The 27,846-nt window shown below is 34.0% G+C and overlaps 3 protein-coding genes across 5 annotated transcripts; 1 reads left to right on the top strand and 2 right to left on the bottom strand.

Annotated features, from left to right (window-relative positions):
• Positions 1 to 828: 828 nt before the first annotated feature.
• On the top strand, positions 829 to 7,909 carry LOC113853704 (long chain acyl-CoA synthetase 4-like). Its single transcript, XM_027484248.1, has 19 exons — positions 829 to 980; positions 1,225 to 1,288; positions 1,374 to 1,463; positions 1,699 to 1,755; positions 2,145 to 2,193; positions 2,580 to 2,656; positions 2,777 to 2,816; positions 2,907 to 3,001; positions 3,337 to 3,504; positions 4,110 to 4,220; positions 4,338 to 4,425; positions 4,872 to 4,938; positions 5,153 to 5,228; positions 5,326 to 5,443; positions 5,706 to 5,951; positions 6,052 to 6,191; positions 6,481 to 6,663; positions 7,115 to 7,234; positions 7,797 to 7,909. The coding sequence occupies exons 1-19, from the start codon at positions 829 to 831 to the stop codon at positions 7,842 to 7,844; spliced, it is 1,989 nt and encodes a 662-aa protein (XP_027340049.1). The 3' UTR covers positions 7,845 to 7,909.
• Positions 7,910 to 9,627: 1,718 nt separating this feature from the next.
• LOC113853702 (systemin receptor SR160) lies at positions 9,628 to 14,926 on the bottom strand. Of its 2 annotated transcripts, none has more exons than XM_027484246.1 (7): positions 14,596 to 14,926; positions 14,338 to 14,495; positions 14,033 to 14,250; positions 12,835 to 13,438; positions 10,728 to 11,231; positions 10,478 to 10,635; positions 9,628 to 10,347 (listed from the first exon to the last, which is right to left on the bottom strand). In XM_027484246.1, the coding sequence occupies exons 1-6, from the start codon at positions 14,769 to 14,771 to the stop codon at positions 10,523 to 10,525; spliced, it is 1,773 nt and encodes a 590-aa protein (XP_027340047.1). In that variant the 5' UTR covers positions 14,772 to 14,926; the 3' UTR covers positions 9,628 to 10,347; positions 10,478 to 10,522. The 2 variants fall into 2 exon arrangements, with proteins under 2 accessions (XP_027340047.1, XP_027340048.1); XM_027484247.1 differs by having other exon boundaries at positions 10,165 to 10,266.
• A 1,154-nt stretch (positions 14,927 to 16,080) lies between these two features.
• On the bottom strand, positions 16,081 to 21,783 carry LOC113853854 (endoglucanase 6). 2 transcript variants are annotated; one of them, XM_027484531.1, is made up of 9 exons: positions 21,288 to 21,783; positions 20,996 to 21,204; positions 20,650 to 20,850; positions 18,354 to 18,443; positions 17,977 to 18,141; positions 17,577 to 17,861; positions 17,119 to 17,467; positions 16,959 to 17,027; positions 16,081 to 16,831 (listed from the first exon to the last, which is right to left on the bottom strand). In XM_027484531.1, exons 1-9 carry the CDS (start codon positions 21,493 to 21,495, stop codon positions 16,533 to 16,535), a joined length of 1,875 nt encoding a protein of 624 aa, XP_027340332.1. In that variant the 5' UTR covers positions 21,496 to 21,783; the 3' UTR covers positions 16,081 to 16,532. The 2 variants fall into 2 exon arrangements, with proteins under 2 accessions (XP_027340332.1, XP_027340331.1); XM_027484530.1 differs by having other exon boundaries at positions 20,996 to 21,208; positions 21,292 to 21,782.
• Positions 21,784 to 27,846: the final 6,063 nt, after the last annotated feature.

The raw sequence follows: 27,846 nt of genomic DNA, 5'->3' as shown, positions 1-27,846 counted from the left end.
AAATTGAGTAACTCTGTACATTCGCACATATTCATCCTTACACTTTAATTTTGTCACTTCTCTAGTTCTCTTATGTGCACCGTAAAATTTGTATAGCATTATTTTAGCAAACATCAACTTAAAATTCTAAGCAAAATAATTTAAATTAAAAAATTAAATATAGGGATTTTTAATGTATATAGCTAATATATTTTCAAAATATAATACACCATGTAAAAAACAGTAAATGTTTAAATAATTTTTGAGATAAAAAGTTTTGATATGTGCTTGAATTAAATTAGTTTATATTTTGTATTTAAAAGTTCATAATATAAAACCTATTGACAGAGTTTTAAAAAAATATTAATTTTTTTATTTAACACCGGATATGTTATTTATGTTAAAAATTGTTTATTTTATTATTCTGATTAAAACAAAATTGAATACATGATAATATTAATCAAACCCCTTCCCTCTCCCACACGCCATTGCCGCGCGCACCTTTCTGAATGCAAATAGATAGTTGTTTTCTTTTTCTCCGATGAAAATTAGAAAAAATAAAAGCCAAATTTGTATGAACGGATTAATTTCTACCTATTTTTAATAAATATAAGAATGGATATAGTTAAGATATTAAAAAATTGAAATTGAAATTAAAAAATTAAAAAAGAAAGAGTATATGGAAACGAGTAACTAACTAGCTAGTTCACGGAGGAAAATATGTGTAATGATCTGAAATTGTTGACCAATAAAAGCGGTCTCATACGTAACGAGTTTTGATTGAGGTTGCGAGTGAGAAGAGAAGAGAACAAAAGAGAAGCAGTGTCACCATCCCCTTGTTAGTGAGGGATGGCAGAAAAGAGGTTCATCGTTGAGGTTGAGAAAGCCAGAGAAGGCACTGATGATAAGCCTTCAATCGGTCCTGTTTATCGCAGTCTCTTTGCCACTGATCCACTTCCTCCTCACATTCAAGGCCTTGATACCTGCTGGGATGTTTTCAGGTTTATATGCATGCACCATGCACCATGCACCATGCATATTCATTTTTGTTTGTTTCATGCACAATGCTTACCAATCACAATGTTCTCTTCTTTTCTTAATCTTGTTAATATTTATTGTTATAACACAACCCAACACCAACGGTGTCAATCACATGTTCCACGTCCATTCAATGCTTCTAACCGGAGAGAATCCGGATCCGTTATTTCATTTTATTTCTGAGTGCTTTTGTGTTTATATATACAGGATTGCTGCTGAGAAATACCCAACAAGGCCGATGCTTGGTCGCCGTGAAGTCGTGGATGGGAATGTAAACTCTCTTTTCTCACTCTCACATTTGTCATTTTGCACATGTATTTCCTCTTCTGAAATTGAATTGTCACACCCTTTTGTAGCCTGGAAAATACAAATGGCAAACTTACCAAGAAGTGTACGACTTGGTGGTAAAAGTTGGAAATTCCATCCGAGCTTGTGGTTATGGGGAGGTAAGTTTCCTTTGTATGCTTGGTAATGCAATGTTGGATTCTTACTACATAATGTGTTGTTCCCTTGTTTTGCTTTTTGTTTATTTGCGATTCACATTGATGTGCTTGGTAATGCACTTAGATATCTTCATGAATAGCTTGGTCATGAATCCCTTTGATATTTTACTTTTCATATTAGTATCTTTTCTTGAAGTTTGTGTATTTAAGCTTAATTTTACATAATGCTGGCTTTCAGGGAGTAAAATGTGGTATGTATGGTGCCAATTGCCCGGAGTGGATTATGAGCATGGAGGTACAATTTATTTTGAGTTTCTTTTCTTTTATGTTGTCTTTTGTCCATATTAGTTTTCTTTCTGCTCTGTTCTATGGAAGTTACTATTGTATTCATATTTTGATCTTTGCCTGTTCCTTTGTGTTGTATTATTTTTACTGTATTGTTATTATGATAGTTGTAGTCTGTTTGTGATCATGTTTGAAGGAGAATAAGGATTATTTTTTTTTAAACTTTGATTTATGACTTCTATCCATTGAATGTTTGCTAACTTCCACACAAAGTTTATTTTCTATTATTTGGTACTCTATATTATATGGTTGGTGGGTACCTAGTCGTGATCATTTTTATGTTGCTAAACTAGCGTATATCCTCTCAATATTTTCTGACATATTTAAACATAATTGCAGGCCTGCAATGCTCATGGACTTTATTGTGTTCCTTTATATGATACCTTAGGTATGTGCAAGGCTTCTCTAGCATGTTTCTACACTATGATGATGGATTGACTCAACCACGTATTGAATTTTGTTTTCCTTTTAGTACATAAAATTTTCGAACACCAATCATCTCAAAAGTTTAATTATTAAGTGAAGGAACATGAATGGTTTTTATATCTAACACAACTATTAACACGAGTCCTTCAGGCTTGAAGTGTTTATTTTGGAAAGAACAAAAAGTCTCATCGAACACACATATTGACAATCCGTTATAGGTTACAACTGAAGTTTCTTAGATCCTTTTCAGCACTTTACCATAAATATTTTCCGTCCTATTATTTTTAATATTTGTTTTTCTAATGTTAATTATAGTGGGTTTTGACACTGATATATATGACTTATTAGGTGCTGGGGCTGTGGAGTTCATTATATGCCATGCAGAGATCTCAATTGCATTTGCCGAAGAAAAGAAAATAGCTGAGGTTCACGTCTAATGAAATTATCCATGTTGTAATATTGTTAAGAAGGATTAGAAATTGTGTAGTACAATTTTCTCTACTAGTCAATCTAATAATCCATATAATATCTTTGAAACTTTTCAGCTGTTGAAGGCATTTCCAAATGCAGCAAAACATCTTAAGAGTAAGTTTCATTGATTCTCTCCATTCTTTGTTAAAATATGCATTCATTTGGAAACAAGGAATCACCTTTATCTATTTATTTATTTTGTAGCAATCGTGAGCTTTGGAAATGTTATTCCTGAACAAAAGCAAGAGATTGAAAAGTTTGGGTTGACAATATACTCATGGGATGAATTTTTACAATTGGTGGGTTATTCATGTGACATATTACTCTTCTCTTACTATTAGTTTTTAATTTTCACTTAAGACATTCTCCGCTATAATTCCTTGGCTCCATCTACAATTACTCTTCAACACACAAAAAAATGTTATAATGGTGTACTAGTGGCATATGTGGTAAATATTAATGACAAAAAATAAGGATGATTTCTTGTAAATATTCCATTCAGTTCAAAATGTGTAGATACACTTACATTATTTAACTTTCTAACTCTCACCTAAGAGAAGAGAAAGGAAAGCAATGTGGTTTTATGGATATTTTGGGTTGAATGGTTGATTCGAGTTTTTGATGTCTAGAGCAGGGTCATGAGAAGAGTTTTGATCTTCCCGTGAAAAAGAAAAGTGACATATGTACGATAATGTATACGAGTGGAACTACTGGTGACCCCAAGGGAGTGATGATATCCAATGAGAGCATTATTACACTCTTGGCTGGGATTCAGCAAGTGCTGGGAAGTTGCAATGAAGAAGTAAGTACTTTTCTCTCACAACTCATCAATCTTACTTTCAAGGGTACACTTGTATAAAGAACTACTAAACTGCAATTCTTTTCCTTTAGTTATGCTTATTGGTTTTTTTAATTAAGCTTAACTATATTTATAGTTCTTTTATTTTAACATACGTGTAGTTTTAATTTTTTTTAGCTAATTAAGTTTCTTTACTTATAAAATTGCGCAAATTTAATTGATTTGATGATATTTTTTTTTTACTTAAAGCACTCAAATTCTCAATTTTTTTTTTACTTTTAAACATTTAAAATTATTTCATATAATAAATTTATCATAAATCCCTCAAATATTTGAAAAAATTAATAATATAAGGTTTTTATGTAAAATAAAATGAATGGAAGGACCAAATCTGTACAGTTTTAAAATGGTATGACTTAATTGGCTAAAAAATTAGAAAAATCAAAATCACATTAAAGTAAAAAAAAAGACAAAATTAAGCCTTTAAATTATTTATGAAGCACCAAATTTTTTTTATTGCTCTAGAAATCTTTTCAGCTTTAGGATAATGAATATTTAGCTATGCTATCTTTGGCTTTCTTAATTACCCCCATTTTCCCTGGTTGCAGCTGCATGAAAACGATGTATACATATCATACCTTCCTCTTGCACATATCTTTGATAGAATCGTTGAGGAGGCAATGATATGGCATGGGGCCTCCATAGGTTTCTGGCGTGGGGTAAGTGTGTCTGCTAAAATCTTTCATCACTGAATCATGGCATTATATGATTATCTCAAGAAAAGTCAAACTTTGTATTTGATAATAATTTGAATAAAGTTCATGCAATGGCTGCAGGATGTCAAATTGTTATTGGAAGACACTGCGGAGCTAAAACCAACTATTTTTTGTGCTGTTCCCCGTGTGCTTGATAGAGTGTACACAGGTAAACTTTTAACATTGTTGAGACAGTTCAGTAATATTACTAAAATCATACGGATTGATGATCAAAGAGTGTTTGGCAGAACTTAGAGGATATTATAAAAATAGTTTATGACTTTGGTAAACTTTTTTCAGTAAACTTATTCGTGCAGTTAATTAAAATAAGCTCTTTTTAGCGTGTGCTAATAAATTTAATGGTCAAATTTATCGTATAAATCTCTAATACAATAAAGTTTATTGAACATGTGCTTGATTAAAAACTGTTAGCTAAAGGCCTCCAAAATATGATTTCAGGAAGGATAAAACAACTTTCTAAATTGTTCTTAGTAATTGGTGTGACCTTTTGCATTAATTCCTTATCTCTTTTTCATCTTTTTGAAGAATTTCTCCTCTCGTCACAAAAATAAGAAAGGGGTGTATTAAAAATCTCAATCTCCATCTGATATACAGGTTTGACACAAAAGATTTCTTCAGGGGGCTTCGTAAAACAGACCATGTTCAATTTCGCCTACTCATAGTAAGTAACATGTTTCTGTATATCTCTGCTGTCTTGGCTAAAACCAACCATTCCCTGTCAGGGGCTCTCTGTAAGATATGGGTTCCTATGTCAATCAAATCACACAAAAAATCTGTGTTATATTGTTATTTTTAAGTTAAATACCGATATTATTGTTGTCCCACAGTACGGCTTTCAATATTCTGATATCATGATCATCATTATTATTTTGTAGCAAGTTGCATAACATGAAGAAAGGGCAATCACATGAAGCGGCATCTCCACTATTTGACAAAGTTGTATTTAGTAAGGTGGTGTAACATCTTTAATTTTAATTCCCACCCCCCTCGTTACGAACTGCAACTATAACAAAATTTCTGACTAATATTCTTTTTGCACCATGATCAGGTAAAGCAAGGTTTAGGGGGTAATGTACGTATTATTTTGTCTGGTGCAGCACCTCTATCTAAACATGTGGAAGGTTTCTTGCGTGTGGTGACTTGCGCACATATCCTACAAGGATATGGTATGCTCTCGTTAAAAAATTTGAACAATCTCGTCCACACTATAACATCTTTTCTTTTCAAAATCTTTTTAATTCATAGAAGATTGATCTTGTTAATGTAGGATTTCAGCTAAGTTATAGCTTTGTCCAAAGCACTTCAAACAATTGAACTTGTTTACCCTTGCTTATATTCCTTTTACTTATCTCATAAAGATATATTGCATTACCAATGTACATTACGTATATGGACTTGATTAATGTGCATTTATTAAAATGATAATAGGTCTAACTGAAACCTGTGCGGGATCATTTGTCTCATTGCCAAACGAAAAGGACATGCTTGGTACGGTGGGCCCTCCTATACCATATGTGGATGTGTGTCTGGAATCTATTCCTGAAATGGAATATGATGCGCTTGGAAGCACGCCAAGAGGAGAAATCTGTATAAGGGGAAGTACTGTGTTTTCAGGGTACTATAAACGTGAAGACCTCACCAAAGAGGCTATGGTCGATGGATGGTTCCATACAGGTTTGTTCATTTATGTTTATTGTTTTCCAAACTTCAGATAATATATGGTTCTATGTTGGCTGCATGGTCAAATTCTATTCATGCATTATCTATTAAACAGGTGATATTGGAGAGTGGCAACCTAATGGAACCATGAAAATCATTGATCGAAAGAAGAACATATTTAAGCTTTCACAAGGAGAATATGTTGCTGTTGAAAACCTGGAGAATATTTATGTTCAAGTTTCTGCTGTTGAATCTGTATGTCTTGTGAATCCTTTTTATGGTTTTGAAGCCCTTTCTTTTAATAAATTTGTTTGCCTTCAAACAGACAGAAAAATATGAGGAAGACGATTTGTTGTTCATATAAAAAGGAGGAAAAGATTATATTTGCTCTACTATTGTAGTAATGCCCAGATTTTTGAATGATATAAAAAGGTTTAGTTTAGAGCAAATATAGTAATAAAGGGTTTTGGTTTCAGCTTCTTTTCATGAGCAGACAATGTTCTGTAACATGTTGATATTACCTTTTTTTCCTCCTCTGTCTCAGATATGGATCTACGGAAATAGTTTCGAGTCCTTCCTTGTTGCTGTTGTTAACCCCGACAAGCAAGAGCTTGAAAAATGGGCAGAAGAGAATGGTATAACCATGGACTACAATTCTCTCTGTGAAGATTCTAAGGCAAAAGGTTACATAATTGGAGAGCTCACGAAGATTGCAAGGGATAAAAAGGTCTATTTAGTTTCAGTCTTTTGATGTTTCTCTAATTTGTTATATTATAGTACAATATATATAACTTGATGAATTTGATTCTCAGAAAATTCACAGTAGGATTGAAATTTCACATCTTGATAAAATTTCACATTAATCTGAAGTGTTCTATACCATCAAAATTATATATAATCAGCAATTCAGCATACATTATTTGCTTTTCAAGCAAAAGATAACATCTACAATTTGATCAGATACTTCTTTTCTTATATTTTTAATTTTGATTTGAAATATTACTACAGTTACTTATATTTGAATAGTTGGATGGATGAAAAACATTTTGTATAGGGTGACTGAGTGTTGTGTAAAGTGATATTCCAATAGCAATTGATCCCTACCTTCTATGTGGCTGTATGTATATATGTACATCACCTGAAGCATTATGGAATGCTGATTATTATTATTTTGGCAGTTGAAAGGTTTTGAGCTTATAAAAGCTGTTCATCTTGACCCAGTTCCATTTGACATGGAACGTGACCTTATCACTCCAACATTTAAGAAGAAGAGGCCCCAGTTGCTTAAATACTACCAGGTATAAATTATCAAATACTCTGGATTGCTTTATGCTTAATATGCCATGCAAAAAAGATGAAAAATAGCATTCAATTTCCATTGGATTCATTGACTGGACTAATAACTCTGATCAGACCAGTATGGTAACTGAAACCTCAACACGATATCTGAGCTCCTATGTATATGGTCATGTGTATATATATAGAAGTTCATCACAAACGCATGTGAAATAGGACAATTGGACGTGGTAATTGAATTGTAAGCAATTCTGAATGTCAGATGTGACCGCTTAAATACACATGCATGCATTAGGATTTGACTTTTAATTTGAAATGAGTTATGAGAGGTAACTCAAATCAAGGGTAAATAATAGATATCCTAATGCTTATGCATTATGCAGAAATAATAGGACATTCGAATTGGTGTAGGGAACTAGTGATTAGGCTCTAAGTAGTTGCCAAAATAAATATCTTTCTGATTCCATTCCACCCTTCAATTTGTCAATTTCATTGCCGGTTTGCCCATTCAATTGTTAATTTCTTTTGCAAATTTTGGTATTGACTTCACTTTTTTGTGCACAGAATGTCATTGACGGAATGTACAAGACAGGAAACAAATCCAGCTCCTGAGATATCCTTTGAGAGGTCGCGTCATGGAGGCATTTCCCGCTACAAATTCAAACGTTTATTCTGTTCACAATATTTAATATGAATTTTATTTATACTTTTATTCCTGGAACGTATTTTTGTGATAAACCAAAATATATTTCACGATAGGCGAAGCAGAAAAAAAATAATAAATCCGTAATTATAGGTATTCATTCTAAAGTTATGGTGGCGCTTACGGTGGACCTCATAAAAATTGATCCTCCAAAACCAAAATCGTAGATCTAATAATAATTTTTATTTTTATAGTGTAAAGTGCTTAACGCCCAAATTAGAAATATTTTTTAATTTTTATAAAAATAAAATTCTTTTAAAAATTCAAACAAACATAATCTTAATCTTTTAATACATTTTATTTATTCGAAAATCCCTTTAAAATCAAATTGGAGAAGTCAAACCTGTTTATCTCCTTCGGCAACGAAATCCGGTCCTCCTCTTCTCTACTCCCACTAAAAGATAATGTGTAAAAGAGAAAGAGTTATAAATATTCATGCATTAAAGGAAGCACAAAAAAAAAATGATGAGAATCATTGTGTGAACCACCGCTATCCCTTGTGACCGACGAACACGAAGAACTGTCATCAAACCCCCGCTGTGCTATCCACCACCATGAAAGTTGGTGTAGTACTCGACGGAGACGTCGAACAGATCGATTGCCACTCTTTCCGTCGAGAAGCTTGCCGTAGTAACTTCTACGTTGTTGACGTATACGAAGTGCTTGATCCTTCGGGCACTTCGCGGCACGGTGGTAGACACGAAGAACACTCTCCTTGCGGCGGCGACTCTCAATTGAAGATGCCAACGATAAAGCTATGCAACCGAAGAGGGAAAGGATTGAAGTGCAAATTATTTAATTAGGTGTATCGATATACCAACAAGTAGGTGTTTCAATCTCATTAGATAAAATGGGCCACCCGTGGGGGCTGTAATTATCCTGCATGATGTCTGCGAAATCGCATTAGATAGAATGAACTTTCTGTTGATGTAGCAGCAGTGTCGTTATTGTATGAATGCTATAACTGCTAAATACTTACATTCGCGATACACAACATTCAGTTCAAGAATTGAGATTTGAGGGATACGTATCAAATGGGTGTATTTTTTTTGTCCAGAATCGCTGCTAGAATTACACGAATCGTAAGTATCGATCCTGAATTGCAATTATCGTGTGTGGCACACGATTCAGCCATGAACCAAGTCGCGCACCAAACGAGTCGGTTAGCACGACCCGGTTCACTAAAACTCAAACTTTTAAAAACACTTTTAATGCAAAAATTACTATTTCCACTTGATATTCCCTATGCGATACTCACCTTACAAGACCCATTTTTTTATATTAAAAGAAAATCTTTATTTTCTCCGTCCCCGAACGTTGTGCTTCTTTTCTCCGCCCTTCTCTTGATTTAATGTTTTTTACTTCATATTTTTAATAGTCCCCTCAAGTTCTTTCTCATTCCCACGCTCTGCCCCTCTCACTCCCCTGCCTCTTCAACTGTTCCTATTTTATAATTATCTTCTAATTTTTTGGTTAAAAAGACTATAAAATGTCATTACATAAATGTATTTAATTTTTTTATATTAAAATATTTTTATTATATTTTTAACAATAATCATGAATCTTACGATTCACGATACAACTTAATTTACGAGGTATTCCAATTCACAATTCAAATCTCTGTTTAACTACCATGCCTACGTCCACAAGTCGAGTCGTAAAAAAATCATTTGAAAACTGAAACAAAATACGAACAATTCCTCTTGATTTCCCTAAAATACTGATACCACGAAAAGGGATAACATGATTTACCAATTCATGTTTAGCTTGGAGTCACAAGCACGTAGCATTGGACTGCCCTCCGTAATCGCACTTAAGAAATTTTGCTAAACAAAGCATAAAAATTCGGACAACCAGTATCATTCTTGTCAAAACACAACTGTATAGTGGTGAATTCTGATTAGCTGAGTATGAAGAAAACACAAGATTCTGTTTCTCTCAATCTCTCGTCTAGTGTTCCTTCTGGTCTAACTAACCCCCAAGATACACCTCCTATCCGAGTACCCTAATACAATCCCATAAAGTGTCAGCTTACTCAAGACGTGCTTAGTTAATGCCTCCCTCCAAGTAAGACCGCCCTGATGACTGCAATCATTTTTACTTAGAAACCTACAGAAACAATGTTTCACGTGCTATGTGACACACCCAAGAAAAAAATCCATGTGTCAGCCAAATTATATTACTAAAAACGCTTCTTTATCCACATTGCACATCTACATGTAAGCCAAACTAAGTTGGAGCCAAGGCCCGCCATCACATTCGAATTCTCCATCAGAAACACGATTCAGCTTTCACCTCGTGCAGTTGAGTTGCACCTTTTATTTTGGTGAGCTGTACTTATGAAACATTAAATTACATCGGACTTGGGCTATGAAATCCTAAAGCCATATCTATTCATATCGCGTGCCTTCCCTACAAATCAACAAAGTGCACATACCCAGCATAAATGGGAAAGATATCATTCAAAGAAAATCAAAGTAAAATAATATTTTAACATTAACCACAATTAAGGAAAAAAAGAGAGAAATGAACAAAAAATTACCAAAGCCATCAGTGCACACAATTATATGGAAGGAGATTTCTCCATTCAATCCAATTCTTTCTCAAATATTGAATTGCCACTCTCACTACTAGATGCAAGAGGCAAAGACGTAAACTGCAATGCAAGTAACTCATCCCTGCTATACTTCAATCTTTGATCTATGCCAAAATAAATGAAAAATTAAAATAATACAATGATATGAAAGAGTTAAAACTAGCAACTTAAACATTAGAAGGTAATTAGCAATTACCTATAAAAAATGGAGATATGAGAATTTGATCTTTCTTCTTAGCCATTTGCATAATCCTGGAGGTTAATCGAGATGGAGAAGAATGATTGAGTCCATTTTTGTCTAAAGGAAATACAGTAACAAGTTCATGCCTGACTTCAACTTGGGGATGATTTCTACAGAACGACATGATAGTGTCGTTAGTTAGGAGCCAACAACCTCTGAGGTCCAGCAATTTCAGAGTTTCAGGAACCTTAAATATATCAAGCCCGTAATTTGTCAATACCGCATCACAGATACTAAGATTTGTCAATTTAGGAATTGATGATAAATAGTAAAGTGAGATGTCTGCCAGTGAAACACTTTTAAGAGATAAATATCTCAGCTCTTGGAAACTTGACAAAGGGTATAAAGCTTTGTCCCGAACTTGCGTATGCTCCAAATTCAACCTTTCTAATTTAAGATTTTGCAAAGCCACTAGAGAGAGCGGGGAATCCATGTCAGTCTTTCCTTGGTGTATAAAACCTGAGTCCAAAATACAGATAGGAAGCTTAAAAAATATTAAAACTACAAGCAGAAAACAGAGAGATATAATATAGACAAAATGAGAGAATGATGCAGTAATATAGTATTTTGATGAATTTATTATTTAGGCATTTGGAAAAACAAATACACAAGAAAATAACAATTTATTAAACTGAAATAATCCACTATTATAACATTTAATTAAAAGCATAATCAGTGAAAATATGCATGAAGTTTTAGAAACAGCTTGATCAATTATTAAAGTAATTAAGTAAGATGAGAAATTAAGAACATTTTCTTATTTGAGATGTTTTCTGCTTTCACAAACCATTACAAAAAGATACTTTATTTTGTTTCCTATAATTGTAAGTGGCAATAGAAAACATTTTCTGAAAACAAATAAGCCCTAAATTAGCAATTCATGTGCAATAATTATGAAAGAACTTAGGGATTTTAATATTGAAATTATATAAAACTGGTCAACAATAACAGCGATAATGGAGTGACGAAAGACCTTCCTGGAAGATGAGTCTTCTCAAGCCTAAGCAAATGCCAAATTAGCAAGCCTAACCCCCCTCATATGCTACCACCCTTTTTGTAATCACCCCACAAAGTCACACATTCTCTGTAACAAAGAACCACACACACCCATACATTCTCTCCACAACTAACAACTTAGGTAATGATGAGAGGGTAGTGCCTGCATCCTATGCCAATTGTCCCACTGATTTGTGCCTCCTAGAATAGCCGTGAGTGAATAATCTTGGGACTAGCAGTTTTGGGCTGTACTGAACAGTCTTTGTTCCTGGAATGGTCCTGGGCAGTAGATCTTACAAATTATGAGGGAAGTTTTATCCAAATAGCAATTCCTTGCAAAAGCTCTGACTAGTACCAAACCCTACATTTACAGTTCAATAAATATCCCATGCCTCAGCATGACACTACAATAGTACAAACCCTTTAGCTTATGTCAACCACTAAATTCTCTTAATATGGAATGCATCTTGTTGCTACTGCGACAGTCTCTTATTAATTGCATTTCTTGATTTCTAGGACCAGAACCAACTATTTAAATCTATTGTGGAAACAACCAACACAAGTCACTTGATTCTACAAGGTAACTTTAATACAGGACAAAATATTGGAAAATAAGCAGTCCTCCCTGACATATTAATGCAGGACATACAAGATAAGTTGAATAACTGGCTTAATAAAGGATAAGGTTTACTCTTCATGAAAGTAAGGTTTGAAACAACTTCTAGATCAGATCATCAGTGTATAAACAAATGTTAATCTAAAATAAACTAAAACAGAAGAAGAAAGAATAGTTAGCCTCATATGTTAATGTCTGCAAGCACAAATCTTATTGTTCTCCCCAAAAAATGCAAAAAAGGAAAACAGTGATAAATGCAGACAGATTTTAAAGCAGTCTAACATAGACATTTCCTAGTGAGGAGCAGCTCAGTGGTAAAGTAGAACGGCTCACCCAATGGCTGAAGAAATAGCAGGATTTAACTAGAGTAGCATCTATATCAGCCACTGCAGTTACAACACATGAATTTATAAATCACAATAGCAACAACTATGTCAAGTAATCAAATACCTTTAACGTTTGTATTGCTCAGGTCAACATCTTTCAATGACGGCATCATACTGATAAATGAGATGGCAGTGTCATCCACTTGTGTCTGAGATAATGACAGAATTTCAAGATTGGGAACATGTCCATCTAAAATGCCTAATCCAGCAGAACTAACCCTGGTACAACTCAGATTCAGACTTTTCAAGTTTCCACCAACACATGCAATCATCTCAACAGAATCATCCCCTATCATGCATGAGCTGAGATTGAGATGTTCTATTACTTTCATTTTCATTAAGAAGAATAATTTGCAAAGGTTGGAATGGGCGACATCCAGAAAGGATAGGAAACTTGTATTTGCATATAATAAGGCTTCAGCTTCATTCAGGAATGTGGCCCCAGAGAGAATAAGCTTTGCCAAGGGAGCTTTATTATCCTCAAGTATAGAATCAATAGTACAGTTACTCATGTTCAGGCATTCAAGAGACAATAAATTAGGCAATTTTGTGACACTGGTCCAAGCAAGATTTAGATAGGTTAACTTTGGGAACGAATTGAGAACAGCAGCACCTTCATTTGATATTTTACTACCCCAGAGATCAATATATTGTAGCCTTTTCAGTACCTAAGAGAACGGCGTTTAAAAGGAAACAGTAAAGGATATATAAAAAATATATATAAAAATATTTACAACTAGAGAACTAAACACAGACCATAAGCAAAACACACACACTAAAATTACAATATATAGAGCTCCCAATCGAAACAAACAACAATGTCAAACAATGAATTCAAGCCAGTCATTTGAGAAATAGATGCTAACTGAACCCAATTATATATGAATGGAGCCATAACTAATCAGCAACAATAGGAAGCAATTAATAATGATTTCACCAAGAAGTTATTACAAATTTAGAATCGGAACATGAGCAACGACGTTAACAAAAACAGTCTTGGAAATAAAAATCAATGGTGTAGCAAACAATGCCTTGCTTTAGGCATAAACTCTACAAGAAAAGGGTTTAGATCCATTAACAATAGCATAAGAATTGACACAATCACAACATCTAACAAATTTCATAAAAATAATACAATTACAAGAAGGTAGTCAAGTGGTATACATCTTCATCAATGTAAAACAAAACATACTGTAATTTTAACATGATTTGGAAAAGTAGAAATCCTTAGTTGATGCAGTATAAAGTTGAAAAGGGAATACCTGTAAGGAAATCAATGACATGTCATCTACAGGCAACCCACCCAAGTCAAGAAGAGCCAAGTTTTTAAGAGAAGCGAGAAGCTTGACTCCTTTGGCTGTGACGCTTGTTTCTGAAATGTGCAACTTTTCCAGATTAGGAATGGAAAGAATGTGGTTAATTCCAGCATCATTAACCTTGAAGCATCTCGAGAGATCCAACTCTTGAAGGCTAGTCATTCCTAAAAGCCAATTAAGCATCACGAAGGTGAGTGATCTAATATCGTAAATGGTTATATAAATCCAATATCAGTTACAGAGGAAGCTACCTGTAATAGGCCAAATAGCAGAAGTGGTGATTCGACGATGACAATCGGAAAGGTTCAAGTAGCGCAAGTGCCGAAATGCTCCCAAATAAGCCATCCACTCAGCATCCACGGAGTTGTCGCCTTTCAAATCAACCTCTTCGGCGCTGTGTTTGAAAACCCTAACACAAACGGAGAAAACAACAATGTGAACGGCACAGAGAGAGTGATGTTGAAAATAAGGGAAGAGAGTAGAGAGAGGGGGAGAGAGAGAGTACTAACTCGAGGAGGGAGGGGTTGAGGAGGCGGCGAGCGATGAGGCGGCGGAGGAGAGCGTCGGCGAGAGGAGAAGGTAAGCGATGGAGAGTGTGCCTCTGCATCCGCCACTTCTCAACGCTTTCTCTGCTCTCACACGCCGACTCTAAGCAAAGTGCAACCAATTGGCTTTCGCTCTTCATCTTCCACTCTATTGCTCTAACTTCTGAAACCGGAGATCGAGACTAAATGAAATCAAATGGAATTATGCTGAGTCTGACTTTTGATTCTGATTTGGCTAAAGTCGGTTCATGATGTTGAAGACGAACCTTCCTTCTTTCTTTTGCCTTCTCTATCCTTTTTTTATTTTTATTTTTTGTCAAGAATAAGCTTTTCTTTCAAAAACCAAAAACAATACTTCACTTGGGCCTCGCCTTGCATTTTTTGAGCCTAAACATAAGCAGAATATAAGCGCCCACGTTTTACGGAAAACCATTTGGGCTTATTCTAAAATAGGATATATACATATTATATACATGTGTCTGTAATTTCAACTCCTAAATTCATTGACCCAAAAATGGAATTCCAAAATGACAGGATAAAAAATATATAATAGTACATGAAAACCACCGGACAATTATTTCAGAAGTATGTTTGTAGCTGCAGCCCGCCGGTAACAGAACCAATTAATTTTATTCGGAGAAAGAATACTATTGCAAAATTAGGGATCGAAATGACCAAATCTTATAAATTGAGGGGCTAAAGTTAAAATTTTCTCATATAAAATGTCTTATTTTACATATTTACGCATTAATTATATGTTAAAATTTATTTATTTATAATAACACAATTTTGTTTATATTCTGCAATGAACAAAATCAAATTTATTATGCATTTATAGTACACAATATAACATTAAAGTGCCCGTGCATCATACGTCTAGTATTATTTTTAGTTACACAATTTGAAATGCTATCCCTTCTGTGTCCGTCTCAATTCAAATAGCGTTTTATGTTATATTGTGTAATACTAGAGTAAGAAAGTATTTCTTTTTTTTAATAATATTGGAGATGGCCTTAAAAGAGAGACAGAGCATCTGCTAAGCAAGTATTGTTATTTTTAAGAAAGTTTATTATCATTATTATTTTGGAGATGGCCTCGTAAAATCTAACCCTGGAACCTAAAATGACCAACAAATAATAACCTTTCTGAGATTGGACAGGACAATGAGCGACTAAAAGTTTGAAAGACTTTATACGCCGCCCTTGACCCTTGTTTTTGGCCACTTATTTTGTGGGCTATGTGAGATTATGGTTGCATTTAACATTACCCTTGGAATAGGATACGAACAGAGCGCATGTTAGAATTTATATTTACACATCACAGTCTGCATTAGACTTCACATTCGCATATACCACTAGCCTGAAAATTTTCAAATATTCAATTAACAATAATATACTTGCAATCACCAAATTCGCAAATTAGCAATGCACAGCACAAGGACATAATAATATTGCACAAACTGTTATCTGTAGAAAGTACAAAATGCTGCAAAGCTTACAACATCAAACACAGAAAAGACATCCAAAGCTGTTGAAAAATACAAGTGATGACTCTTCTCTGAAATATTGAGAAGTTCATATTTTTTTAACTTCTCAACAACGCTCTTTCGCTGTCTGTCTTGTATCACACTGTATATAAGTTGTAAAGCGGAGAAGAAAGAGGATGAGCACTGCCTTTGTCTCTTCACTCCTTTCTGCTCCGATCCTTCCATCTTATATAATCTACCTATTTTGATCTAACCTAATAAAATTCAAAATACACAAGAGACGAAGAAGATTTGACACTAAAATATAAAAGGGAAACATAAAGAAGCTCTCCTCACTGCACATTTGTATGGCTAGACAGTCTTACACAATACAGTAGTAAACCATTCCCATCTCTTTAGGCCATATTGATCGTTCTTAGGCCAATACATAGTTTGCGACCGAGACATCGGCTTGTGAAGCAGAATGGATGTAGACAAATTCGAGGCTTTTACCTGCTGATAATGAGTTAATCCATGATGGGAATGTGTATGAATCACCGGACTTCGTGAGGCCCCAGATTGGACCATAAAGCTTGGATATTGAAAGATTGATAGAATTTAGACTCTTGTTAGATTTGTTAGTCACCACTGTTGAGTATCTGTAATAAGTTCTTCCATCGGCAACCCATGAGGTGGTCATTTTCTGCTCAACGGAAATTGGGCCTGACCATGAAGCTGAAAGAGAAATTCACCGGTTAGATTTTGATCTCAACATCTCATTTTATTCTTGCAGTTCAAATATATCGAGGTAATCAACCAAACTATATACAATGTGCAAGTGAAGTTACTTGACAAACAGTACCTGGAGTTGGAGTTATTTTGGGATTGGGGGATGGTTGAGGCTTGGTAACAGGGTTCGGAACGGGAACAACTGTAAATAAGAAATCAAACCTGATTACTATATTATCAATAGAAAATTTTACCAGGAGAGGGGTAGAAAGTGAGAATAATGATGACAATACCTGGAAGGAGCTGGTTGTAACCACCATGACCTCCACTTAGTCGTGCTAGAATACCAATAAGAGGGGCATTGTTATAGGTTGCTGGCTCTGTTTGCTCATAATTATCTCTTTCATCAGCGAAGTCATCATATGCATCAGGTCCTCCAACCAAAGCACCAGTAAGTAGGTTGGGATCGCTCCTTTTGCTGCTAAACCAAGTAGCATAACCTCCACGGCAGCTGACAAATGAAGGGTTAACCTTGATCGAGACAATGGATGAACCACGGTGGTGAACTCTTTGGGGGAAGTTGCTTCCATAGCCCACCATGTAACTTGTGGCTCTTGGGTTCTCCCCAAGAATGTAGTCCACCTGAAGATTAAACAGGTAAAGTTCAAACCCTGTTGATACTTTTAATGATTGAAACATCAAAGTTTTAATTGAATGAAAGAAAATGAATGCAGGAGATGGAATTAATTACCTGAGAGTTTGCAAGAGAGAGAAGCTCAGCAGGGGGAACATTGCCTGAAGAGCACCTCAAGTATTTACCAGATGAAGCAAGGTAGTCAGAGTAGACAGTGGCTAAAAATGAGGCACTTGTGACAAACTGCATGTTGTTCCATCTCTGGCGGAAGATGAGACCACCAGGAGTTTTCTGAACATTGCGAGCACCCTTTCCAAGGCATGAACACATGAAAGACTCAGCCTTCTGCTGATATCTCTCCAACACTGGTGCATGATGACCTGCTTTGCCTTGCATTAGGAACTTTGAGGAAGAAACATGGAAATCTGCTTAGCCACTATTCACTAATGTTGGATATTACATTCTATAATAAAAGAGGCTAACCAATGTTTGATTTTAACTTTTTCATAAGTGTTACCTTGGCAACTAATGTCTGAACCCCAGCATACTTGACATCCCAACCAAATTCAGTCATGCTCCAACCAGTTCCACCCATGGAGTCACCATTTCTTCCAAGGTAATCCAAGTAATATTGATTGTTAGATGCTTGATACAACCAAGCAGCAGCCCAGAGCAATTCATCCTGTGCATACAATTACCAACACTCAATTAATTGCCACTTTTGATTTCCTTTATCACGAATTGATTGTTAATTCAAGCAATACTTATTCGTGCACATCAATTTCTCCAATTGGGAAATTTTTGTATTTTTTCAGATTTAATCGTGATGGGGGCAAATTGTTCAAATTTTTTTTTGTCGAGGGCAAATTGTTCAATTGAACAAGACAAACTTACATTGTAGCCACTGATGGATCTGTAGTACTTCTGTGCAACCGTAATGCTGCCGTCATATTTGCCTCTGTATTTATCCGCAAAATCAAATAACTGAAATGAATCAAACCCATTGTCAGCTGAGCAGGTGACAGTGGAAATGGAATGGAGGAGTCAATCGTGTACTATTACTTGCATTAAATAAACTATTTTTCTATAAAAAAAATTAATAAATAAATAAAAATTATTAGATAATATTCAATATTATTAATATATTGAATATAATAAATTTTATACTTTTTAATAAAAATTTATATATGAACTTTTATTATATGTTTATACTAAAAAATTTTGATAAATTAATTAGCCTTGTGCTAAGTTGGTGAGCATTTATTAAATCAACTTCTTGGTATCTTCATTTATTGGATGCAACTAGAATACAAGATCGAAGAGGGATCAGATTCAGATCTTGGACGACAGTATTTACTATAGGGCCTTACTGAGATCAGAATTTCGGAGGCATCTTTCTTCATCTATCCAACAGTAATAAATGAATTATTAAATGCAACATGTTTTTCACCTATCCGGAACAGTGACAGAAACAGGAGAGGGATCGAGAAACCAGTCAAAGAGTAGAGTAAAAGGTAGCACGACAGCGGAAAAAGAGCTCCAATGTTAACTGTAATACTAGCAAAACCCGATACACATTGATGGCTGATGGTCGTAAAATAAATGCATGCAACCAAACAACCAAAGAGTGTAATTTCACCCAAAAGTAGGAAAGAGGAGTGTCGAATAGCACTGACACTGTAACCACGTGACATGGCATAATGGCAAATAACGAAGTTTGATTTTTGTGTGATGAGAATCCCTTCAAGAGGAAGGCTAGGATCTTAATCTGTACGATTGAGAAGGGTCTACCGTGACAAAAGGGTAAGAGTGTCCCTTGGGAAATCCACGAGAGACCCGGCCACTCGTTCTTTATTTTAGGATCTATGTTCTCGTTTAGACATAACAACCGAATTTATTTTAGGACCACAGCCATTATTAATAAGGAGAGGAAAAAAAAAAGAAAAAAAAATAAAGAAATCCGCTACTTTGGTTATTATAAGAAAAAGAATTTAGAGTGAGTTTTTGCTTCAGTCAAGAAAAACTATGGGGGCTAAAGGAAAAAAAAGTTGGGAAAATATTAGGAAGTGTACAAAAAGTATTTTCATGGGTCCCAAAAATATTAAATATTATCTTCGTTCTATTGCCTTTTTAGTACACGAATAAGTCATAGTGTTTCGGAGATATGTTAGAGCAAAATAAATTTAATCTTATATTCAGTACATTTTAATAAAGTGAAATTATAAGAGTTAAAAACAATATATTATAATTTCATATAAAAAGAAAGGCATTCCGAATAGCTCTAACAAAAAATGTATAACTTTCAAGTCTACTTATAAAAAACAACTATCAGTATTTTTTAAAAATATAAAAAATAAATACTCAATTTTAAGATATTAATTGTTAGATTTTTTTTATACCCTTAGTTATTATAAAATTTATGTTAACAAGATATTCACGTTTTATTTATATAAGTAGACACATTCATTGAAAATAAATATTTTTAGTAAAAAATTAATAAAAATTTAAAAATATTAATATTAACCTCTAAGATTAATTTTAATTACAAGATTTATTATTAAAATTATTTAATACATTAACAAGATAAAAATTTAATACTCTTTTCACTTTTGATTACTTAAAATTAACGTTTTATAAACAAAAAAAGCAGAAAAAAAATATTTTGAGGAGATAAAACGTAGCTTATTTATTATACTAGAGTGAGTAGGAGTAATAATTAGGACAAAGGAATGACGCTTTAACTTATTTTTACTAGTTTTTCCGGCAAAGTTTGGGCAATTGCATAAATGCCGCTCTAACCTATGCGGCCCAACTTGCTCGCAATAACGACTCTGACAAAAGAGCCGTAAGTGTAACTGCCTATTAACTCCAACCGTTTCAGTTTCACTCACATATGCAACAACTCATGTGCACCACGCATCAGCGTTTGTCCCCTCTCTACAACGCCCCCTTTCACTGTGTTAAGTTTTCACATTCCATTATCGCATAACTCCACTTCTTTGTCTCCATCTTTCTTCATTAGTAGTAAGTATTTAGTAGTTAAAAAATAGTAAATAAGTAATCAAATTTTCTATCATGATAAAATAACCAGTTGTTATCTCAAAATCTTAATATATTTAATGTTTTTTATCATTTGTATTTTTACGCATATTAATAAAAAGATAAATAAATAAAGCGTAAAAGTGTGTACCTGATATGCATGGCGAAGGAGTTCGGCGGAATAGGCAGGGTTAGAGTGTCGGAAAACAATGGAGGCTGCGGCCATGGCGGCGGCAGTTTCTCCGGCGAGATCCGACCCGGGATTGCTTGGATCGATCTTGTAAGCATGACGGTCAGTGGTCATGTCCTCTGGCCTTTGCCAACAGTAATGGTCAGTGTTCCCGTCTCCCACCTAATTATCAAAAAGCCACAACAACATTCTTTATTCATAAATTACACATTATTTAACTTAAGAGCAAATTAAAATAGTAGTCTTAGTATTAAAGAAAAATTAACCCCCAACAGAATAAAATAGTAAAGAAAATAAAAAAAGGTACCTCTCCGTAGAGCACATTGGGTTGAGGGTGAGCTTTGATGAAGTAGTCAGTACCCCATTTGACAGCTTCCATGGCATGACTAAGTTCACCACTAGCAGCCATTTGCTTGCCGTATTCTATGATGCTCCATGACATCATCGTCACGGTGAATGCCATGGGTAGACCGAACTTCACATTGTCCCCTGCATCATAGTACCCTCCAACTAGATCTACCTGCAATTTAACATTAACATTAACATTAGCATATGAACATATGCAGAGAATTTAAGTGAAGAAACAATGTAAGAGAAACTTACCCCGCTTGCCTTGCCGTCTTGCAAACCAGAATGAGCTCTCCATGTTACTCTCTGGTTATGGGGAAGATAACCAGATCTCTGTGCTTCAAAGAAGAGAATGCTCTTACTCAGAGCTTGCCCGTAGTCATGTCCACCATAGGCAAAAGGAGGGCACACAAGAAGAAGCAGAGGAAGCAAGCAAATCACTCTCACAACCTTTTCCATGGAATATTAATCAATGTGAACTCTGTTGGGATTCCTTCAGTTCACAGAGGAAAAGAAAAAGCGCAATGCCGATAGTTTTAGCAGCTGAAACTTCTACTGATCCCACTAAATTAGGAGGGAATCCTTGCGGAAAAAGAGAGAGAGAGAGAGAAAGAGAGAGTACGGGGATTGGAAATGAGGAGCTCGAGGCTCTATATATTAAGAAGAGGGAGCAAAAAGGGAAGGTATCAAAAACCCAGAAATTGCACTGATTTTATTAAAAATTTAAATTTATTATTTGTTTTTCGATTTTGAAGTGGCTGCAATGCAAACGTTTCGGATGAGAATGGGACAATGTCATGTGCCCTTACAGAATACAAGTCGGTGAGGTTTAAAAGTATTTCTATTTGGTTCAAATAAAATTACTGTTCTCTGTTAAAAGAAATAAATAAATAAAGAATGCTTTGACTTACTGAATGGAGATTCAGCGGGAGTAGTGTGTGATTGTGACTCTGCCTTTATTTTATTTCAAATTTTTTAGACAATTTCTACTTCAACTATTTGTTCACAGCATTTCTAGGAAAATCTTGTGCAGTTAAAATACGAATGCTTGTTTTATGGGGGAAACAACCAGAGAGATTAGAGGTAGTCTATTTTATGGTCACATCATACTATATGTCTCAAAGTACACGGTAATACTTACTAATTAACTAGCAATATTCAGCACCAGCGTCGTGAATCCAGCAAAGTCATTCACTGATTCTGTTTTGGTAGAAAATAATACCATGTCGACACGTGTAACTTTGCAGAGGAATCGTATGCTGAAAATCTGGTAGGAAACAACAATTCTTCAATTGACACAGCGAAGAGGGTAAATAACTCTGCCATCAGTAAATTCTTAAGTAGGCACATTCTGAGTTTTTTTTTTTTTTTTCTAGCCCCTTAAATACCTTTTAAAATATACACTTAGTTGTGGAAATGGAAGGCATACATCTGTTAGGTAAAATAAAAAATTTATAATACTTCACTCTTAATTATATTTGTATCTACTCATTCATTTCAGTTGCAGATGCACACAATGAAATAATTATGGGTTTTCTACTGGGTGGTATAAAATTAGGAAGTTTGAAAATAAAAAATATTCAGTAAAAATATTTGAAAAAAGTAAAATTTAATCAAAACTTTTATTTCTAAATCCTTATCAAGTGCTTTAATTAATCACGCACGCTGGTTAGACAGTAAGGATTGCACCCAATAACCCAGAGTTGTATTCTATATGGTCCACAACGAGAGCCACATGGGTTACAAAGTTACGTGTTGCCCATTGGTTTAGTTACGGAGAAAAGTGTAAACAATGTTTGACCGGAACCCATTCCCATTTGTCAGCGTTATTAACTTCGTGCCTACCAAGTTTGGTTTAAATGGAACCCCCCATGTTCTTTCGATTTGATTGTTCATTGCTCAATGCGTGGGAAAAAGAGTTTCCGTAATTTACGTGCTGTAGTCCAGAATCCATGCTATCTAATTATCGATTAGTCCTTATTTTTAATTTTTCTTGGATGACTTATTGGTAAACTAAGAAATAAAATGCTCTGGTTCCCAATGAGCGGATATTCTCTTATGCTGCTGTTTCTTAATAAAATTACTGAAATTATCTTTAAAGTGACACAACCTTAACTTCTAGAAAATTGAATGAACGAGAGCATGTTTGGATTATTTCAGTTTCAGAGTTGCAATTTTGAATACAGGTATGCGGTGGTTGCAGCATTGCATTGCTAGGATTTTTCGTGACACATGCACATGATAATTATTTTGATAAGCTATTATTCCATGTTTTTATATTATTGCAAAAAACGTGTTTGCAGTAGGAGTCAAAACATGAGAATGTATACGGATAATTAAGAGTGGGAAATGGTAATGCAAGACGTGGAAGTAAGATGTAAAATAATATTCACATAAGAGAAGAGATGGGATGCGATTGACTCGCAGGTAACAAGGATAGTGAAGTAGTTGCACAACCAACTGTAAACGGAATGATTGATATTCAGCGGGTTCATATGGTGTCTCCTTGAACATCATCGCAGAGGATGGACCTGTACCCAGGATTCGAAAGCCCGACAACCCGACAACCGACACTCTCAGCTATTTTATTTTTATATCTATAATTATTTCTGTATTGCCACCGACACCATCTCCAGAGTTAAAATAGGCCAAAACATTGTAAGAATAATTGTTTTGCATAACCATATTAATATAATCCCATTTTTATCGATAATTTCGGTAAAAAAAAATTCATTTTTATCGAATTATTGTTATCACAATGAGGAGCGAACTGTAATTTAGACAAACTTTAATTGCAGCAATGTTGAAATTTCAAAGTTTTCATTGGCATGCACGAAATTCTTGACCCCACCATCACCGTCAACTCAAAATTTTCTTTTTGTGTTAGAATTATTAAAAAAAAAAATCATAGCTAAGTACAATTATGATTAGACTAGGATAATTTGGTAGGCATGCAGGAAAGAAATAAACTTACGAAGGTAAGGGTAATTGCTCATTTATATCATTCATTTTTAAATTTTGGTGTGGACACATTATATCAAAGATGAAAAAATTTCTAAAATATAAATATAAGTATCATAGCATCGCTGTGTGGTTTTAAATGAATGTAAATATCACGACACCCTACTTAAATATTAACCATTTTTGTTCCTGTTTTATTTAAATTAATTTTGATCTCGTACTTTTTGAAAATAAAGTGGCCCATTTCTTGCAAACGTACAAGATGCATTTTTCAATCAAATCAATTTCAGTTTAAAAGAATAGAATTATACTTTGAACTTACTTTACCGCTATAGGTTGAGCTGAATCACTTGGCACTAGGGTTGCTTTCCTTCATTAGTGCTTATTTTGATTTTGAAAACTTTAATAATTGGAGGGGGAAAAAAGAGTTAAAAGAAAAGTGTTTTCCAGTATTAATTTTAATTATTAAAACAAATAAAAAATAATGGTGCTAGAAAATGACGAACGACGATGCGGTCAAAACACAAAAGGGTTGTCCCCATGTCAGAGCGCTTTATTCCAACCGCAATCAACGGCCTCCGCCGAAAAAGAGATAAAATCTCTGTTTCACACACACACTCACTCTTCGGTCTCCATGAACTTTTCTTTTTCCTCTCTCTCTTTTTATTTTCTTTATTTTTTAAAATACTTTTTAAAAAGCTTTTAACTTAGAAAAATAGACTGACAAAAGAACCTTCACACGTCATACATAAGTCAAAGAGGCAAGTACCCGGAATGACTGACTCGCGCCTGTTTTGAGACGCTCACCAGCCACATTTCCCACCGTGCAACACCTGTTATATTTCATTATTTCCCATTCCAAAAGTAAGAGGGTGTTGATTTTTTTATTATTATTAGTATATTTTGTCAATTATTACAAAATTATAATATTATTGTTTATTTTCAAAATTAATACTCTTTACTTTCAAGTACTTGTAAAAATAAAAAAATAAAAAGTTTTTCTACTTCTTTTTTCTTTGGTGCACCGTGCTGTTGCTCGTCACTCTTTACAAGATCGTGCAGTTACTGTAGGGTCCGTACATTTTGCTTTAACAGTTAAGCTAAAGTTCAATTTTAGATTAATTTTTAATAAATATTTATAAAAGATAAAAACAATAAAGTAAAATAAATAAAATTTTATTCATTGGTCAAAATTAACTTATATTTTTTAGAGGCTTTTTATTTAATTTTTTCAAAACCTAAAATATATAAATTGACTTTAACTATTAGGCTTATGTATATAATACATTATGGTCAATAAATCAAAGTACCGCTTGCATTGTCAAGGTTAGTAAAACTACAAATTCGAGGCAACTTGAAAGGGTTCATATTACAAACTCCATGACTCCATAAACCGGACGAAGAGATCATTCTTTGTTTATAGTGGAAAAATCACTGTTGGTAGAAACCCTAACATTATGTCCCCAAATTAAGTCTCGAGTCTTTTCTTTCTTTGCCTTTAGTTGAGTGCGTTAGGTCACCTTTGGAAATTTTGGCACTCACCCCTGACTTTGCACTAGACGATAGACGCGACATCTTATTTTTTAGTAGTATAGCTGCCTTCCACACACAAATTGTTGTACACTTTTTCATTTGGAGCTTATAGAAATTAGAGCTCATCAAGAGTTCAAATGTCTAATTGCTTAACAACTAAATGATCAAGGTTGTAAGCCTAATTTAGCTAGTGGGATAATCAACTACGTTAATGTTGCACTTTGGTAGACCAAGTCCTATTCGAGATCCTTTCAAAGTGAAATTTGATTTTGCAAACTAAATTCATATTCATCCATAGACATGATAGAATGCATTAACAGTTTGCCCCACACAAGACGCCTCAAGAAGAGTGACAAATTAGGCAATTTGAGGAATTCGAATCCTATATAAACATATTTTCGTGATGTATATAAATTCATCAATGGAACCTGGCCAGAATTTTCTGTGCCCTTGATCAACATATTGATTATGTGAGCATAATTTTATGCAACCTTAACCGAGAGTTTTGAAATCATACGGACCGTGCAGTTAAGTGAAGTGCCAATAATAGTTGTAGTTTACAAGTAGAAGACAATATTAACGAGATATGACGATGGATTAGATGGCATGCGCAGAGCAAAACGTGGTCCAACACAGAGTATGGCTTCTTGTTTCTCCAATTTCAGATAATAACAGAGCCAGAGTTAAAGGAAAGAGTAGGTGCATCTACATATATAGGTGAAAAAGTAACAGTTACATGTACAGAAAACTAACATTTAGCTACCCAAAAGTAATCAGACAAAAAATCAAAATAAATAAATAAAAACTCAGATCTGCTTACCTTAATTTAGAGTCAGTTTTCTCGGCGTAGATAGGCTATTAAATGTATTAACAATACCCTTATACTTTTATTTCCCTCGTGCCTTGTATTTGTTTGATTTAGCTGTGATTTTAGATTTATTAATCACAACTTTACTCATATTTATATTTTTTATTTTAACCTAAATGAAATTAAGAGAAAGTTCATTTCCTCGAATATTGCACTTGACTTTTTATGCAAACAATAAATTTGACTTTCAATATTATGGCTAAAATTCTAAGTAAGGGAGAAGAAGATTTTCTTTTTGATTTCATATGATTTAATTTTTGCAATGGACAAAACTTGTGTGCAATGTTCTAAGTGTTTTTAGTGTTGTTTTTTAATTACAGTTAAATTCTTACTTCAATAACCTGAATAATAAAAATGAACATACTAGCATTAAAAGTTGATGCACATTAATAGGTGAAACTTCAATTTTTATTGAAGGGCAATAATAACAGTAACTTTTGTCCCTTGCAATCTCAATTTGTGGTTCTTGACGAATAACTAGATTTTTTTTTTATTTCAATGGCTATGTATGTGATTTGGGTGATTATAAAATTATTTTTATGAATAAAGAATTGAAAAATAATTATAACATGATATAAAAAAGTTTGGAAAATAATTTTGATACGAAGTAAAGTAACATAATGATTATTACACATGGAAGGAAGTTGACTACTAATGAAATATCTTGAATTCCTAAACCCTTGTTTCAATTGAATTCACTGATTAAAACAATGTTTGTTTGCTGATTAAGAAAAAAGAAAAATGAATTACATCGTAGATAGTAGATATCTATGTAATCCGCAAGCAATAGGAAACAGAAGCATTGCCTTTGACGCGTGCTATAAGAGCTCAAGCCTTCAACACAAAGGTTAAAAGTGTGGGGCTTTCTCCTCACGCCGATTATCAGCGTGCCACTGGGAACCAACAGTTAACTTTTTCAAGATTTTAAAATATACCAAACTGCGATGACAATTTAATTCCTAAAATTAAATTTAAATATTTTTAAAATATTAAAAAAACATATCTATTATATTAAAATTATAAAAATATAATAAATATTTTGTTAATGTTTTATTATTATTATTATTAGTTGCTCTTAGGATTGAAATTAATATTTTTTATTAAATAGTAATTAGGTGCATGAAATGAAGAAATTATTTGGGCCCACTAAAGATCATATTAAAATGTTGTAAAGAAGCAAATGCCCGAAGAAGATCTTAAAACCATAGGGAGACTATAGTGATATAAGTTGGGAGCTTTAACGGGAACAAGGGACCCATTTATCTCCTCACCTTCCGAACAATGAAATAAATAACCTTCGCTATAATTTCTTTATGATACCATGCCGCATTTTTTCTGCATTAATATCATCCCTTTTCAGTTCATGTGAAAAGAACCAATATACACCATAACATTTATAACAACTAAAATTAATATTTCAACGTGTCTTATGTTGTGTATATAAATTA

Source organism: Abrus precatorius, unplaced genomic scaffold (genome assembly GCF_003935025.1).
Source record: "Abrus precatorius isolate BTA unplaced genomic scaffold, Abrus_2018 Scaffold11, whole genome shotgun sequence".
Lineage (NCBI taxonomy): Eukaryota > Viridiplantae > Streptophyta > Magnoliopsida > Fabales > Fabaceae > Abrus > Abrus precatorius.
Note: the sequence above shows the minus strand (reverse complement) of the source record. Positions and strands in the feature narration are given on the sequence as shown.

Excerpts from the sequence above, each read along its gene's own strand:
- LOC113853704 (XM_027484248.1), top strand. The coding sequence starts at position 829 with ATGGCAGAAAAGAGGTTCATCGTTGAGGTTGAGAAAGCCAGAGAAGGC. Across the intron at positions 1,756-2,144 it reads AGTGGATTATGAGCATGGAG|GCCTGCAATGCTCATGGACT; the intron begins GTACAATTTATT and ends ACATAATTGCAG. Across the intron at positions 6,664-7,114 it reads AGATTGCAAGGGATAAAAAG|TTGAAAGGTTTTGAGCTTAT; the intron begins GTCTATTTAGTT and ends TTATTTTGGCAG.
- LOC113853702 (XM_027484246.1), bottom strand. The coding sequence starts at position 14,771 with ATGAAGAGCGAAAGCCAATTGGTTGCACTTTGCTTAGAGTCGGCGTGT. Across the intron at positions 14,496-14,595 it reads CTCAACCCCTCCCTCCTCGA|GGTTTTCAAACACAGCGCCG; the intron begins GTTAGTACTCTC and ends CGTTTGTGTTAG. Across the intron at positions 10,636-10,727 it reads CATATCTCCATTTTTTATAG|ATCAAAGATTGAAGTATAGC; the intron begins GTAATTGCTAAT and ends ATTTTGGCATAG.
- LOC113853854 (XM_027484531.1), bottom strand. The coding sequence starts at position 21,495 with ATGGAAAAGGTTGTGAGAGTGATTTGCTTGCTTCCTCTGCTTCTTCTT. Across the intron at positions 17,862-17,976 it reads TTCAGACATTAGTTGCCAAG|TTCCTAATGCAAGGCAAAGC; the intron begins GTAACACTTATG and ends TCTTCCTCAAAG. Across the intron at positions 16,832-16,958 it reads CAAAATAACTCCAACTCCAG|CTTCATGGTCAGGCCCAATT; the intron begins GTACTGTTTGTC and ends TTTCTCTTTCAG.